This window comes from Macrobrachium nipponense, chromosome 33 (genome assembly GCF_015104395.2).
Source record: "Macrobrachium nipponense isolate FS-2020 chromosome 33, ASM1510439v2, whole genome shotgun sequence".
Classification (NCBI taxonomy): domain Eukaryota; kingdom Metazoa; phylum Arthropoda; class Malacostraca; order Decapoda; family Palaemonidae; genus Macrobrachium; species Macrobrachium nipponense.
Window position 1 is genome coordinate 18,526,186 of NC_087219.1, and position 14,936 is coordinate 18,541,121.

A 14,936-nucleotide genomic window follows, 5' to 3' on the forward strand; every position below is an offset into this window, starting at 1 on the left:
ACATACTACTAAGTTTAATGCAATATATTTCATATCCCCTAGAATAACACTGACATGTAAAGTTTTTTATTGATTTTTTTTTTCTCTTACAGACAGAAGAACTGAACAAGAAGCTTGAAAGCCTTGGAGAATCCTCCTTGAGGCAGTTCACTCTTGACGTTCCTACTAATTCAGTTTATCAATTTGAAGGTGAAGATTACAGGTGAGTGTATTCAGCATGCATAGAAAAAATTTGGGATTTGAAGCTTATTTCTCCCAGATTGATTTTTGTGTATACTTTTTGTGAAGGAGGTAAACTTTATGATTTTTTTGAACTTCTTGAGAATGTACTTCTACTGTGCTTGGAGAAAAAAAATCTTCCAAAGATAGCAGAAAGATTGTAAAAAACAATTTACAGATTATAATGGCAAGAATATTATTAACTTAACGATGTTCCAGGAATTAAGAAAAGCACAGGCATTAACTTTAATATTATTTCAGAAATAAGCAGAAGGCAATTGTTGGTATGTGGATCGAGCCACCAAAGAGGGAGAGAAAAGCCAACTATGCTGTTGATGCCTACTTCAGAGAGGCCCTCAGAGTCTCAGAACCAAAGGCCCCTAAGGTTTGTAGATTGCTGTTTAACTCGCATTCCATCATCATCATCAATATCATCATCTTAACAGGACAGTAGTCCCTTGGGTAATGTAATTAGTGTGATTTGTTAAAATGAGTCAACAAAAAACTAAACAAGTCTAAAAGGCCATTTACATGGAAAGCAAGATCTCATAGAATATAATGCTCATGTTACAAATAAATTCTTTTCTAATCAGCAAAATGTCTCCTGTAGTGATTATCAAGTGCTATAATATTATTAGCTTTGTGAATTGCATCATCAAGGGACCTACTGTGTTTTGTAGTCATATGTTTTCATTTATTTTTCTGCAGCTTTATATTTTTCATGTATATTTCATACTGCTAGGATGTGCCATATTGAATTGAAAAATTAGTTTGATTCAGAACATTTCACAAAGGGTCTGTAATAGATTATTTTCACTTTAGACTCAATGGTTATATTGCATTAGCAAATCTAAATTTTGTCATGAACATATTCTTTGAACTCAGGTTTCTGTGGTCCAAACATTGCTCTCCAGGTCCCATTCTTTAGATTGCTCCTTGAACATAAAATATCTTTTAATTTGAGATCTTTGATATTACTGTAGTCACCTTCTTTAGTCAGCTCTTGAACACCAGTGTCTATGTCTTTCCTAGTTTGTTTCTCTTAATTTTTGTTGAGGAAAAATTTTTACCATGGATTTTTTTCTTCAGTTTAGGAGAAGGGTATCCTCACAGTTGTATTGGAGGATGGAAATTGCCACGATATACTTGAGTTAAGACTGGTGTCTTATTAGTCACTTCACAGGTCATTCAGTTAAATCCAAGTTTTGTATAAGGGTAGTGTCACATTTTTGCTTTAATTTTTAGCAGCCATTATGTTGTCTTTATTGGTGCCAGGGTGATTATACCAATGTTCAGTAAGGCTGCATCACACAGGAATAAACTGAATCATCCTCAATTTCACCATGCGTGTTGGCTACTCATTGGGAGAGTCATCAGTAAGATGCTACAAGAGATGTAAGAATAAATTCAACCATGTTCCTTCTGCAGCCTTCTGCTTTTAAACATCAACAAACACTGTCATTGCTTTACAAATATGAGTCATTACAAGATGCTATTTGTCTCATCATGCATCATCCCAGCAACCAGTTTGGAGTACTTGTTTTTCTTGTCTCTTTTGGGCCTGTATTCTTATCGATTCAACCAGACCACGTGGCTTATAGGGCAGGGTAAAAAAAGATTTTAGATTAAATTAAATAGGTCAAAGGAAGAGGACATCTAGCTGGGAGGACATAACTAAATGGATGAGTTTTATACCCATCAAGTACTATGTCAGCTTAACTTAGCAAAGATGTGTAGGTGTCATTTGGGGCTTTTTATCTTCAGAAAATGTAATTGATAACCAACTCTGAAGATTGCTAATACCTATTGAACTGCTCCAGCCTTCTGCCATGATCAGTACTTATAGTTGCTGTCATTCAACTCTTTTGGGAGCATAACAGCAAAATCTGTTATTAGGAATGGCTATGTGGGATCAGAGACCTGAAGATCTTCAGTAACACAAGGAGGCAGGTTTGACTCTGAGGAGTAAGCCTCATCCTGCAAGCCCACATAGCAGACGCTGAGAGCACTTTTGGCTTGGTGGGGATCTTAATATAGGTACCTTCATAGTAGTAGCTTGTGTTAGCAATATGGAGGTTTCAAATCAGCTGGCTTCCTTGCTGGGGTTGTCAGATCCAATCAGAACCCTAGCAATAATTACCAGCTTTTTTAATACTAGAAGGAACTGGATGAAGACTAAAGACTGCAGTGACCTCCTCTTAGCCAAGGGTATGGCCACCTCAGAGGAAGGGAGAGCTGGTCATCTGCTTCGCTTCTCATTTATCCCCTTTCAGTGACAAGTAGCCAGATGAAGAATCTCCCTCACCCCCAGTGAAAGCTGAAGATCAAGTACTGCTCTAAAGCTTTCTCCAGTATGTATCATCCTGTAGGGAGGGTAGTGCCATCAATGCACCTTATGCAGTGCAATATAAGCATTACTAAGGTTCTTTGCAGTCCTCGACAAGGTAGCAATCACTGCAGAAGGAGGTATATAGTCATAAAGTGCTGGAAACAGACTGGAATAAAGCATTTGCCAAAAAAGCTAAATTTTGTTGTCATTGCACTTAAAAAATTATATATGCACCAATAACTGCACTGTTGAAGCCATCAGTTTTTAAAGACGTCAATACTAGCAACTGACCAGTATCTGCTAAGTGAAGAGTTCTCCTTTTATGATTATAGAGATAAAGAAACACTTGTAGAAATAAAGGGTGGAATAGGAATCCTGCTGTGAAGAGAATAGGTGGATAACAGTAGAAGCCAAGCTGTTACAGCATTGCATTTTCACGAAAAGTTTGGAAAAGTGACTGCAACACCTGAGGATGCTAATGAAACATGCATGTTGAAACTTCCTCACTGGTAACAGACTTGTGAATCCTGGGAGCATTAGGAGCACAGATATTGACCTCATTGTATCAATGATGGGATTTTGAGTTACATGTTTTGAGACGTTTTTGGTTGTGATAAAGTTCAGTCACAGTATATGCTATCACTGAACTACATGTCTTTTCAGAATTAATGCATGTTCTGCAGGTGACATATCACTGTCGTGTTTCTTTTATTGTGCTCTCTCTCTCTCTCTCTCTCTCTCTCTCTCTCTCTCTCTCTCTCTCTCTCTCTCCCTCTCTCTCTACTCTCTCTCTCATCTCTCTCTCTCTCTCCTCTCTGCTCTCTTCTTTGAAATATGGTCTATTTACTAGATGCTGTTGTTGCGTACTGTCAGATCCTAAATAATTTTTTTTATACTTTGTACCAGATTAGTGTAATTTGACTCGATCATCATGTGCTAATATTTGCAGAGCAATATGTGTATTATTTAAAGTTGAAGAAGGGCTCTGTAAGCTTATAACATACGTATATACATATATATGATAGAGTATGAGCATCTAAATAAAGAATTAATGTGTTAATGTTTATTATAGAGCATTGGTGGTTGGAATTTTGTTTTTATAAGTGCTACCCTTTCTCTGTTGGATCTCAGCAGTCCTAAGAATTGATTTACATTGTCCCAATTTCTCTTTCATGTGTTAGATTATCTCTTCCAAATTGTAATAGTACGTAAATTTCCTCTTCAGCCCAATTGGAGAGGTGTAAGTAGGCCTGTTGTTTCAGTGGCTAGAGTTTTATTTGACATTTTTAATTAGATGCATGCGTTCCATAACCACTAACATGCCTAGGTGGCGTGTAGGAGCATACGCTGTCACCTAACCCTCCATTTTTATTTCAAGTTGTTCATAATTGCATAATGCTGAGACCCTTTTCAATAGAAAGTAGCCCCTTATGATATGTAGATGTGCTCTTATGAATATAGTTAGGTTTTATATAGATGGTCAGGGCCTTCATGCAGTTTGATGGGAAATTCCTTCAGAACGTTTTTTTGTACAGCGTAAGTGCATACTCGGAGAAGGTAATGTTGGAATTATGAATATATATGAAAATTATTGGATGACTGCGCACATTACATTTGCCTTTTTTTATTTTTATATATATATATATATATATATATATACAGTTACCATCCGAGTTACGACCTAGATCCGTTCCGACCAACAGGTCGTATGTCAGAATGGTCGTTAGTCGAAAATACCAGCCAAAAATGGCCGACACGTGGATTATAAGTACTCTGTTAAAGTGGAAGATTATACTGTACTCGAGGACATATGATGAATGTGTTGCATTTTTTAAGTAACTTTTTCTGTTGAATAATATTATTGTTGTAATATACCAAGCTGTTTGATTTTATCATTTTTATGCCTGTTTTCAGTTCACTTTTATAATTTTATCATGCTTTTCTGTTGAATAATATTACTGTACATATGTATATACAAGCTGTTTATTTATAATTTTTTGCGCCTTTTAGTGCTTTTATCATACTTTTTCTGTTGAATAATATTTTGCTTGTACTATACGTACAAGCTGTTTATGTATTTATCATTTTTATGCCTTTTAGTTTCACTTTTATCATACGCACGGTCGAAAGAAAGATCAGCTGTTAAGTCAGGCGAGGCAGGGGATGGGGAGGGTGGTTACTGCGCTGGCCCATGTAGAGGAGGGGTGGCTTCGATGCTGGATGAGGCGGGCTTTTGTGTTCGTTTGACAAACATGCTAAGTGTCGTTTGGATCTTCTGCTTTTCTTTGAATAATATTACTGTTGTACTATACGTACAAGCTGTTTATGTATTTTATCATTTTTATGCCTTTTAGTTTCACTTTATCATTTTATTTTATCATAGAGATATTTTTAATATTATACTGTAGGTGCAATGTATTTAGCTTTTTTTTGTTTTTTTTCAGTTGCTTAGTTGATATACGTAACGTAAAGATACATCTTAATATAATATGGTTTTAGAAATAAAATATTATTACTGCAGTTGAATTATTATACAAAAATACAAATGAAGATCAAAATACGAAAATAGAAAAGTTACAGTTCAAAAATAGAACATACAGCTGTAGTACAAAATAGAAAATACATATGCATGTAAAAAAAATAAGCAAAACAACACTCAAAATTAATGTTCACTGGTGCTTGGTTCGACGTCATCACACTTTCTTCATACGCACGGTTGAAAGAAAGATCAGCTGTTAAGTCAGGCGAGGCAGGGGATGGGGAAGGGTGGTTACTGCGCTGCTGATGTAGGGGAGGGGGTGGCTTCGATGCTGGATGAGGCGGGCTTTGTGTTCGTTTGACAAACATGCTAAGTGTCGTTTGGATCTTCTGCTTTTTCTTTTCATCGTAGATTTCTTTGTATGGCCTCATTACTTCTTGCATAGATCTCTCTATCCGGGCAAACCGTTCAACATTCGGATCCATTCCTTCCAATTTATGCAGCATTGTATTAAGCATTTGTATGGCTTCCGATAATCCCTTTACAGTAAACTTTCGTTCGTGCTCCTCCTCTTCTACAACTTCCTTTTCTTCCTCTCTTCTTCTTCATCTTTCCTTTCTTCTTCTATTGTAACAGTTCTTCTGGGATGCTGTGCTGCCGGCGCCGTCGTAACTGTCATAACCGCGCTGCACGCACTATGCTACCGCGCTGCCAAACAGTAAACGCCGCCAAATATAAAAAATAGACCCCTGTCGGACACTGTCGTAAGTACGGGTGGACGTAACTCGCGCAGGTCGTAACTCGGATGGTAACTGTATATATATATATATATATATATATATATATATATATATATATAGATATATATATATATATATTATATATATATATTTATGAAGAATGTCACGATAAGAAGTTGGAGACATACAGGCCTCATTCCTATTAAAAATGTAGAACATAAGTGGTTTTTCAGATATTTTGACATTTCAGTTCACGAAGCCAGACCCAAGTTGCCTACAGATTTCCAGACTTAAGTCTGATACAAGAAAATGAACACTGGTTTTCTTGTCTCCATCTCTTGAATCCATGAGTATCCTTCAGTGAAGTCTGATATTTTTACTAATAGTTTGATACATATGTTTGACAGGATAATCTTTTATTTCATCAGTTACCCCATATGCTTCTAAGATCTCACTTTTGGCTCATTGCATCGCACGTCATTGTTTGTATTGTTTGAAATTTTTTCATTTGGTTTAGACCTGTTTAAAGTAATTTTAAATTTGCAGCTTAAAAAAAGGGAAAAATTTATTGGGGTAAAACATGGATAGGTATCACACTAGCATTTATTTTAATTTTTTTCCAAATGAATGTGTTGTATCATGGCACATTTTTCAGCAATTTTGTCTCATTTTTCATTACACTATGTGTAAGATTAGGTTTTAGAAAGTACCTTTGTATTGAAATCATTTGTACAATTTTACCTCTTAGGTGTTTAGTTGATTCACTCAAGTTATCAGTTACTTTCTGTGGGGGTCAACTCAGGAATGTGCACTTTTCATCATAATTTGCTTCCAGTTACATTTATTGTTTTCGAGGGCTGTGCTGATTAGCCGAGGACACCTTTCGGCAATTCAGGTTTTGAGATATGGAGTAAACACGGATTTCTTTGTTGTTGGTGTGAATTTTAAATTCAAAGTTTAATAAACACCAAAGGAGAACCTATATTTTGATTTGATAGAAATCTAAGGAAAATATAAACATGGTTTTATGGGTTGTTACATACTTTTATGGAGATTACAAAAGACAAATCAGCGTTGTAGTCTCTATGATAATAAATTACTGTCGTTATCTCACTTGGCATGAACCAAAGACCCCGACATAATTCTCAATAAATGTTAAAAGTGCCTTGAGTCAATGGTAGTTTCAGGTACAGTATTAGGTCAAATCCTCTTTTATACTAAAATCCTAAAATTAAGGTAGGAAGCTTCTGTAAAGGCTGGAAGAAGTAATATCCTTTTTCCTTTATGTCATCGTCTTAACTGGTACGCCATATGTACAGTATGTCAGTGTTTTATCATTTTTGCTTCATTCAATAAGACACGGTTTGCTGTTGACGTTTATCAGTGTTTTCTTTTTGAAGGTTTTGATTGTGGTTTTGTATCCTGTGTGCATCATACTTTTCCACTAGTTTTGATTTTCTTTGACTAATATAAATAAGTAGATTGTTGGAATGGTATTGAGTGGAACTGTTTCAACATTTAAAACTACCAGGTACTTGATCAATGGTAACATGAGACAAACTCGAAATTGTAGCATATAGTACGCTTTTGTACGTGGTGCTAATACCCAGTGTTTTGTCTTTCAGAGTGAGTTTTTTGAAAAGCTTTATTTTCCATGCATGCTCTGATATTTAGATGTAAAACTTGAGGGATTTAACATGTAAATATTTGACTTTTTATTGATGCTGAATTCTGGTCCAAAGTTTATATGAGGGCAACAGTTGAACAGAAGTACTCAGGTTGACGTGAGGTTTATACCTTTTACTCAGAATATTGATTGTAATATGCTGTTATATTGCTATTTGTAAATTTCTAGCAAGACTCATCCTATCTCATTTAACCATGTATAGATTCATTAATGTGTGTGTGTGTTTTCCTTGCAGGCGCCTCGTCCTCCTAAACAGCCTGTTGTTCAAGACTTCCAGTTCTTCCCTCCAAGGCTTTTCGAGCTCTTGGACAAAGAAATCTACTATTACAGAAAGACTGTCAGCTACAAGGTACGTATCCTATTCATGCATTTTTTAAACTGGTACAAAAATAATGCTATGTTAATTTTTTTTTTTCTATAGTTATTACAGCATCACATTGTCTCCACTTTACTTTCTGGGGGTATACAGTTATTATGCAAGTTAAATGTCTGTTCCAGTATTTGTGTGTCAAAAGCTGAACATTTTAAGTACACATGTATTTATTTGTGGATATAAATTTTTTTGTGTACCCAAGGATTAAGGTGATATTGTTCTTGAATGTTAAAGGCTTCAAATATGACTGCCAGTGCTTGGGGCATTTTGTTTCTCAGGCACTTCTTGCTACTTGTTAGTTTAAATTAGTGACCTATTTGGATTTCACAGAATTAAATGAAATGCTGTTGGTAACTTAGAATTGGGCAAAATATATTTACTGCAGTATTACAAAATTCCAGAGAGTGAAATATTTCCTTTAATGCTAGGGTTATCTGTGTAATTTTCTTTGTTTATATAGTATGTACTTTAGTATACTTTACTGTAAATTTTAGATGATGCCACCTGGTCATATGTTGAGATTGAGTCTCTTGCATTAGTCTATTCAAATGAGAGAAACTGCCTTGGTATTACTGTTATTTATTTCCTTGTAGGTGCCCAAAAATCCTGAGTACATGGCTGATGCTGGTCGTATTCAGAAGGAAGAGCAAAGGAAAATTGATGAAGCTGAGCCGGTGACAGAAGAAGAAATGGAAGAGAGAGATAACCTCCTCACCCAAGGGTTCCTTAACTGGAGTAAGAGAGATTTTAACCAGTTCATCAAAGCCAATGAAAAGTTTGGTCGTGATGACATTGAAAATATTGCGAAGGTAAGTTTCATCGGTCTAGATTAGAGTATTCCTATAGGGAGTTAGTGCCTCCGTTCACATTCCCTTTCTTCCTCTTACTTTCCGCCCTCTCTTCACAAGTACTTCAATATTATTTTCAGCTCTGAGTTGACCTCATAGGTCCATACACTTGGCCTTTGGCCTAAATTGTTTATTCCATGTGTTTTAGAGTACAGTTTTCAACTTTTTTTCTTGTAGTCTCAATTTAGTCTTTCTTTACTTTATTTGTTCTCTTAATTGATCCTCTATTGTTTCTTGCTTTATTTATTGTTAGTTGTTAGAGTCTCAGGAGGCTTAGGAAGATGTCGGTTCAGGGAGTAAAACAATAAAATTTGAATATATTGATGATACTAATAAAAATTCTTTCAACTACTGACAAGTTGACCATACTTGAAAATGATCTAATATATATATATATATAAATTAAATGCATGTGTTATATACGGTCACTCTCTTTGTAAATTTTTTAAACAAAATATGTCTTGACAAGTAGAATAATGATATTTGAAATACCAATGGACTTCAGGAGGTCGAGGGCAAAACACCTGAAGAGGTGATGGAATACTTCTGCTGTGTTCTGGGAGCGCTGCTCAGAAGCTGCAAGACTGTGACCGAATCTTGGCACAGATAGAGAGAGGCGAGGCAAAAAATCCAGCGAAGAGCTTCCATCAAGAAAGCCTTGGATGCTAAGGTAAAGAGTTAGTATGGGATTTTTTTTTAATGCTGTTTATTTCTTTTTGGAAAAATTTGTGTTGTAAAGTCATAGTTTTTGTAATGTTAACTTTGAAGCTACATGCATATTATAGCTATAAAAATCACAACTGTCTCTTACTGTGGTACTGTATTTTTTGTGTTCAAAGTAAGGTCTCATGGTGATTATTTTTTCTTGCAGATGGCTAGGTATAGAGCACCTTTCCATCAGTTGAGAATATCTTACGGCACCAACAAAGGAAAGAACTATACTGAAGAAGAGGACCGGTTCTTGGTCTGTATGCTGCATAAGCTAGGTTTTGACAAAGAAAATGTATATGAAGAGCTAAGGGCAGCTGTTAGGTAAGATACCCTTTTCAGTTTATTTTTTTGTCTGTAAATTTTTGCAGTAGATCACTTGATAGCAATGCAAATGTTAGTGCTTTTGTATTATAATAGAGTTGAATCCTTTTACTTTGATATTGATTACAGTCACATAAGAGATTGTACCACTGCATTGCAATCATCTTGACCCCCAAACATGTAAAAAACACTAGCCTTATTTCTCAACTGTAGACAGCATCTTTTATCATAAATTATCTTTCATAGATCTTGTTAAGATTTTATCTTGGCAATATGTAAATTTTAATCCAATGCATATTATTATTTTATGAAAACTGTATGGTGTACATTTATTGTCTTAAGTATTTTTGGATTAGCATATCCTAAACAAGGAAGTATTCTCTACCAAGAATGATTAACTATTGAATTGATATTCGGGCTTTTTAAATTTTGTGTGAATTTTACAGTATGATAAATGGTTAATTTTTATGTTAGCTGTATACATAGTTTTTCATTGTAAAGAAGTGTATGTATATGATTAGCATAATTCTCAAAAAAAAAAAATGCATTGTTTACCAAGAACTAGGGTTTACATTTATCATCTAGTGAGAAATCTGGAAAACTAGCTTTATACGCGCGCACACACACACGCGCGCGAAGTTTCAGATTTGATACACTGTTGTGTTTTATGTTAGCAGTGTATACATAGTTTTTCATTGTAAAGAAGTGTATGTATATGATTTTCATAATTCTCAACAACAACAAAAATGCATTGTTTACCAAGAACTAGGGTATACATTTATCATCTAGTGAGAAATCTGGAAAACTAGCTTACATATTATATATATATATATATATATATATATATATATATATATATATATATATATATATATATATATAAATACACACACATGCAAAGTTTCAGATTTGATACACTGTTGTGTTTTATGTTAGCAGTGTGTTAATTTTTTCCACATGAAATTACTTGCTATGATTCTCAAAATGTTTTTGACATGACAAGGGTTTATTTACATTTGTCAGCTGACTGATTCCCTTTTCTGTTAATTCTTGCTTAACATCTTTTAGTAGGAGGCAAAGAAATGTAAGTTCATAGAGCTTATAATTTTAATCATTTTACTTTAGTACCATATTAATTGCATTGGTTTTCCCCATAGGTCAGCTCCTCAGTTCAGATTTGATTGGTTCATCAAAAGCAGAACTGCTTTGGAACTTCAGCGTCGCTGCAACACATTGATTACATTGATTGAGAGAGAAAACCAAGAGCTGGAAGAAAAGGAACGTGCTGAGAGAAAGAAGGGAAGGCCCAAGGGTGCTCTATATGTAAAATCTGGAAAGCGGGCTGCTGGTTCTCAAGATGGCCGTGGTAGAAGAAAGAAGAAAGTAGAGTAGAAATATAATAGTATGTATTCTTTCATAAGGCTAAACCTGTTGCTCTAAGCAATCTAGAACTAAATTTACTTGGATGTGGACCAAAAAAGTATTTCCCAGTTTAGCTGAATGACATTTATACGGACTGGTTTTTACTGGAAAGGAAACTTTGTTTACTGGTTCATTTATGCAGCCTTTACGGAATGGTGCGCTCCAAAATAAGGACTTCTTTTGTAACTTGTAGAATTACAGTTCTCCAGTTGTGAGTTCAATAATATTTTAATGGTTCTATGGTGTCATGAATCATTTATTTATTTAACATTAGAATCTAAGAAGCAGTTATCCCTCATCATTTGTGTATGAGAAGTTTGACAAGTTTACGTATAAATTAGAGAGTGATCTGTTCAGTTATTTCGTATTGTATTTTTTTATTTTTTATTCTGAATTGTTATAGTATTCAGGTAATTTGGAATTAAGGATTTTCCATTCTTTATTTCAATTGACATTAAATTTTGTATAAAAAAATACAGCAGGTTTTTAGTTTGTTCAAAAATCCTTTGCTGCAACATTTAGTTGAAAATGATATCTTATAAATTAGAAATTTCAAGAACGGTGCTACTGGAAAGCATTCAATGGAGATTGTTTGGAAATATGGCAAGAACAAACTCACACATTGAAAATTACCACAGTGTTTGAAAATAGTAGGACACCATGGAAAATGAGCATAGCCATAAATATCAATGTTTAGGGAATTCAGGCAGAAATGCACAGGTGAGAAGAAACTCACTTGATCTCATGTAGGGGAAAATCAGATTGGTAAATAGTGATAGATGATGGTTTTGTTACTCAAGTATTAAGATGCAGGATGTTGTTATGGCACCAAAAGTTTAATTTCAATGCAGTGATGAGTTGAAAAGGTTTATGTATACTGTTTAAAAGGTTGTTGACAAATAATGAGGGAAAACTATAATGAAACAATGACACTCAAGTTACAGATTATTACCAGCATTATTTTGTTCTCATCCACGATGCTAATCCCTTCCAGACAGTGATAATGTCAATCACGATATTCTCTCTCTCTCTCTCTCTCTCTCTCTCTCTCTCTCTCTCTAACAATATTTGAGTAACATTCCGTAGTTACTTCACACTGTAGTGAACTTAGTTGATTTTCATTAAACATTTTGAGTAGTAGGAAACCCCTTGTGTTAGGTTAGCAATAAAGAATGTGCACAATTAAGTAGCTACAGTTGACCATTATTTTATTTTAATGTAAGTGATCTAAATGTCAGTCTTTTTTTTAAATAAAAAGAAAGCCGAAACTGTGTTTGGGATAACACTTCTGGTACCTTGACAACAGATCTTTGGAGATTCCAGTGCAACAAATATTTTATATTCCTCAGTAAATTATTTTTTAATATATACGTATTTAAGAATAATTAACTGTAGTTAGTTACATATATATGGATAAGTGTATATATGCATGTAACAAATAATGTAAGCATATCAGATGAAGGAAAATGAGTAGAGGAAGAAAAAGGACAACATATATAATGAAGAAAGGAAATGGTCAGGAAGATAACACACTTAAATTTATTGTAGTAATCAGGCATCAGAGCAAATTTTATTTTATGAGGCATGCAGATGCAGACTTGGGAACATTCAACCTTTCCACCACAAGAACTTGGAACACCATGTAACAATTCAGTTTCCTATAAAGCTAATCATTTTTGTTTAATGGTGTTTTCAATGTTTTGTGTTAAAGTAAGGCAGCCACGGGTTATCGGCGTGGATTCCATTCCTGGGGGTGTACTGATAAGCACCTCAGTGGTGTGGTTGGTATGGTGTTGGCGTCCCACCTTGGTGGTTGTGGGTTCGATTCTCAGCCATTCCATTGATGAGTGAGAGGTGTATTTCTGGTGATAGAAATTCACTCTCGACATGGTTTGGAAGTCACGTAAAGTCGGTCCCGTTGCAGAATAACCACTGGTTCCATTCAACGTAAAAGCACCATACAAACAAACGATAAGCAAAAGCCACCATTAACTGAAACTGTGTTAATAGCGCTGAAAAACGGTTTATCGGCACCATAAGGTGCTTGTGGCACCGATAACCGAAACTTGGCCCCAAGTTATGGTGGTCCATACATTGCCGATTTTTTAGTGCTACACAAGTGCCTTAAAATCAGATTGCTGATAACCAGGGACTGCCTGTATTCACAGGGTTTTTAGAGTTCCATGGTGGATGTCCATTATGAAATGTTAATACAAAACTGACAGATATAAATATTTTTGCCTCCCATACAAACCTTAACTAATACAGATTTCTGACCAGGTAACTTAGATCATACAATATTACAGTAGTTGAAGTAGCCTGAGTATAGGTAACACTACCTAATATTGTGTGATGTCAAATATCTTTGCTTCTAAAAAGAGAAATTATGAACACCACTCTTCATAAGGAGAACTTGCCTGTAACTTCGTTATTATTATAGCAGTATTGTGTAATTTCAGTACAACTTGACTCGGATATCCAAAAAATAAAAAGGTTTTTATAGTTACCTCTGAGAGTATTTTTACCACTAGTGATCTCCAATACTCTGTGATAAGGTCTTCGAACCCAGTCTATGGACGAGGAAGGTTTGTAATGGGTTACATTTACATTTTTACCCATTAAGTATTAATTCTGTGTCATCTAGTTTTGACATAGTATTTGCTTTTAATGCTTTATATGAAATTTACAAACAGTGTCATTTTATTAGTTCAAAGAAGCGTTTGTTTTTACATATAAATCCTATACTCCAGACTCCATATTCTTTAGTAATACTGTGCATATTTTTCAGTGTGATATGAAACTGGAATTACTGTATTATGATACAGTAATTTAGAACTCCAAACTTATTTCATCTGCCATTGTCATTTATCAGTGCAGTAGATTCATACTTTATTTTTTGTGCTTTCAATTTTCATACCACAGTAAAATTAAAGTGTTGGCTGTATTTATGCAATAGGCAGGATAGTGTAAAAAGTTCCCCAGTTTCCATATCGATACTTAAGAAAGGAGAGGTCTGTATTCCAAATACGTATAGAAAAATCTGGTCAGCAGTCGCAGAACTGTAAAACCTTGGAAGTCAAGTCTGCACAAGATGATTAGCGAGTTTTCAAAGGCTGTGTCCTATAGGTTGCAAATCCAAAATTAGCAGCCCACGAACCTGATTTATCCCATAGGAGGCTAGTCCCATCAGTGAGGCTCATGCGGTGCACTGTAGGCATTACTTAAGGTTTTTGCACCATCCCTTCAACCCCAAGCTCCACCCTGGTTTGGAAGTTTACTCTCGGCGTGGTTCGGAAGTCACGTAAAGCCGTTGGTCCCGTTGCTGAATAACTACTGGTTCCATGCAACGTAAAAACACCATGCAAACCAAGCTCCACCCCACTATAACACTTGATTCACAGTGCAATTATGAGGTTTTCCTCGTGTTACACCTTTCAAACCTTTAGCCGTCAATTTCCGTTTCAGTGCTGAAAGACATAAAGGTCTCCCACTGCTTGGCCTTTGGCCTAAATAACATTCTCACCATTCTCACCAGACGCCAGGTAGGCCTCCAGGCCTGTCAGTCGTCCTGCTTCAGGAACAGTCTCCATTCTTGGCGATCATCATAGAGCCTCATCTCATCAACTTCCTGCAAACTAGAGCCTCTCCTCTCTAAACTCTACTCCTCTCTCTATGTTTTGTAGCCATCTCATTTTTTGGTCTTCCTACCGGTCTCCTTCCTTCCGGTGTCCATTCCAAAAACCTTATAGGATATCGCTCCTCCTCCATTCTTTTGGTGTGTCCAAACCATCTAAGCTGTCCTCTCTC

General features: G+C 35.4%; 2 protein-coding genes across 2 annotated transcripts in view; one reads left to right on the forward strand and one right to left on the reverse strand.

The window, feature by feature from the left end:
• LOC135202994 (chromatin-remodeling complex ATPase chain Iswi-like) overlaps nucleotides 1-14,936 on the reverse strand; it is a 95,876-nt gene that overhangs the window by 33,421 nt on the left and 47,519 nt on the right.
• Nucleotides 93-12,397, forward strand: LOC135202990 (chromatin-remodeling complex ATPase chain Iswi-like; the record flags this gene model as incomplete). Its single annotated transcript, XM_064232534.1, is given in 10 exon segments — nucleotides 93-202; nucleotides 481-604; nucleotides 7,690-7,803; nucleotides 8,421-8,636; nucleotides 9,181-9,219; nucleotides 9,221-9,250; nucleotides 9,252-9,299; nucleotides 9,301-9,345; nucleotides 9,547-9,707; nucleotides 10,865-12,397. Coding segments are annotated over 10 exon segments (1,122 nt in total), but the record flags the coding sequence as incomplete, so codon positions are not given.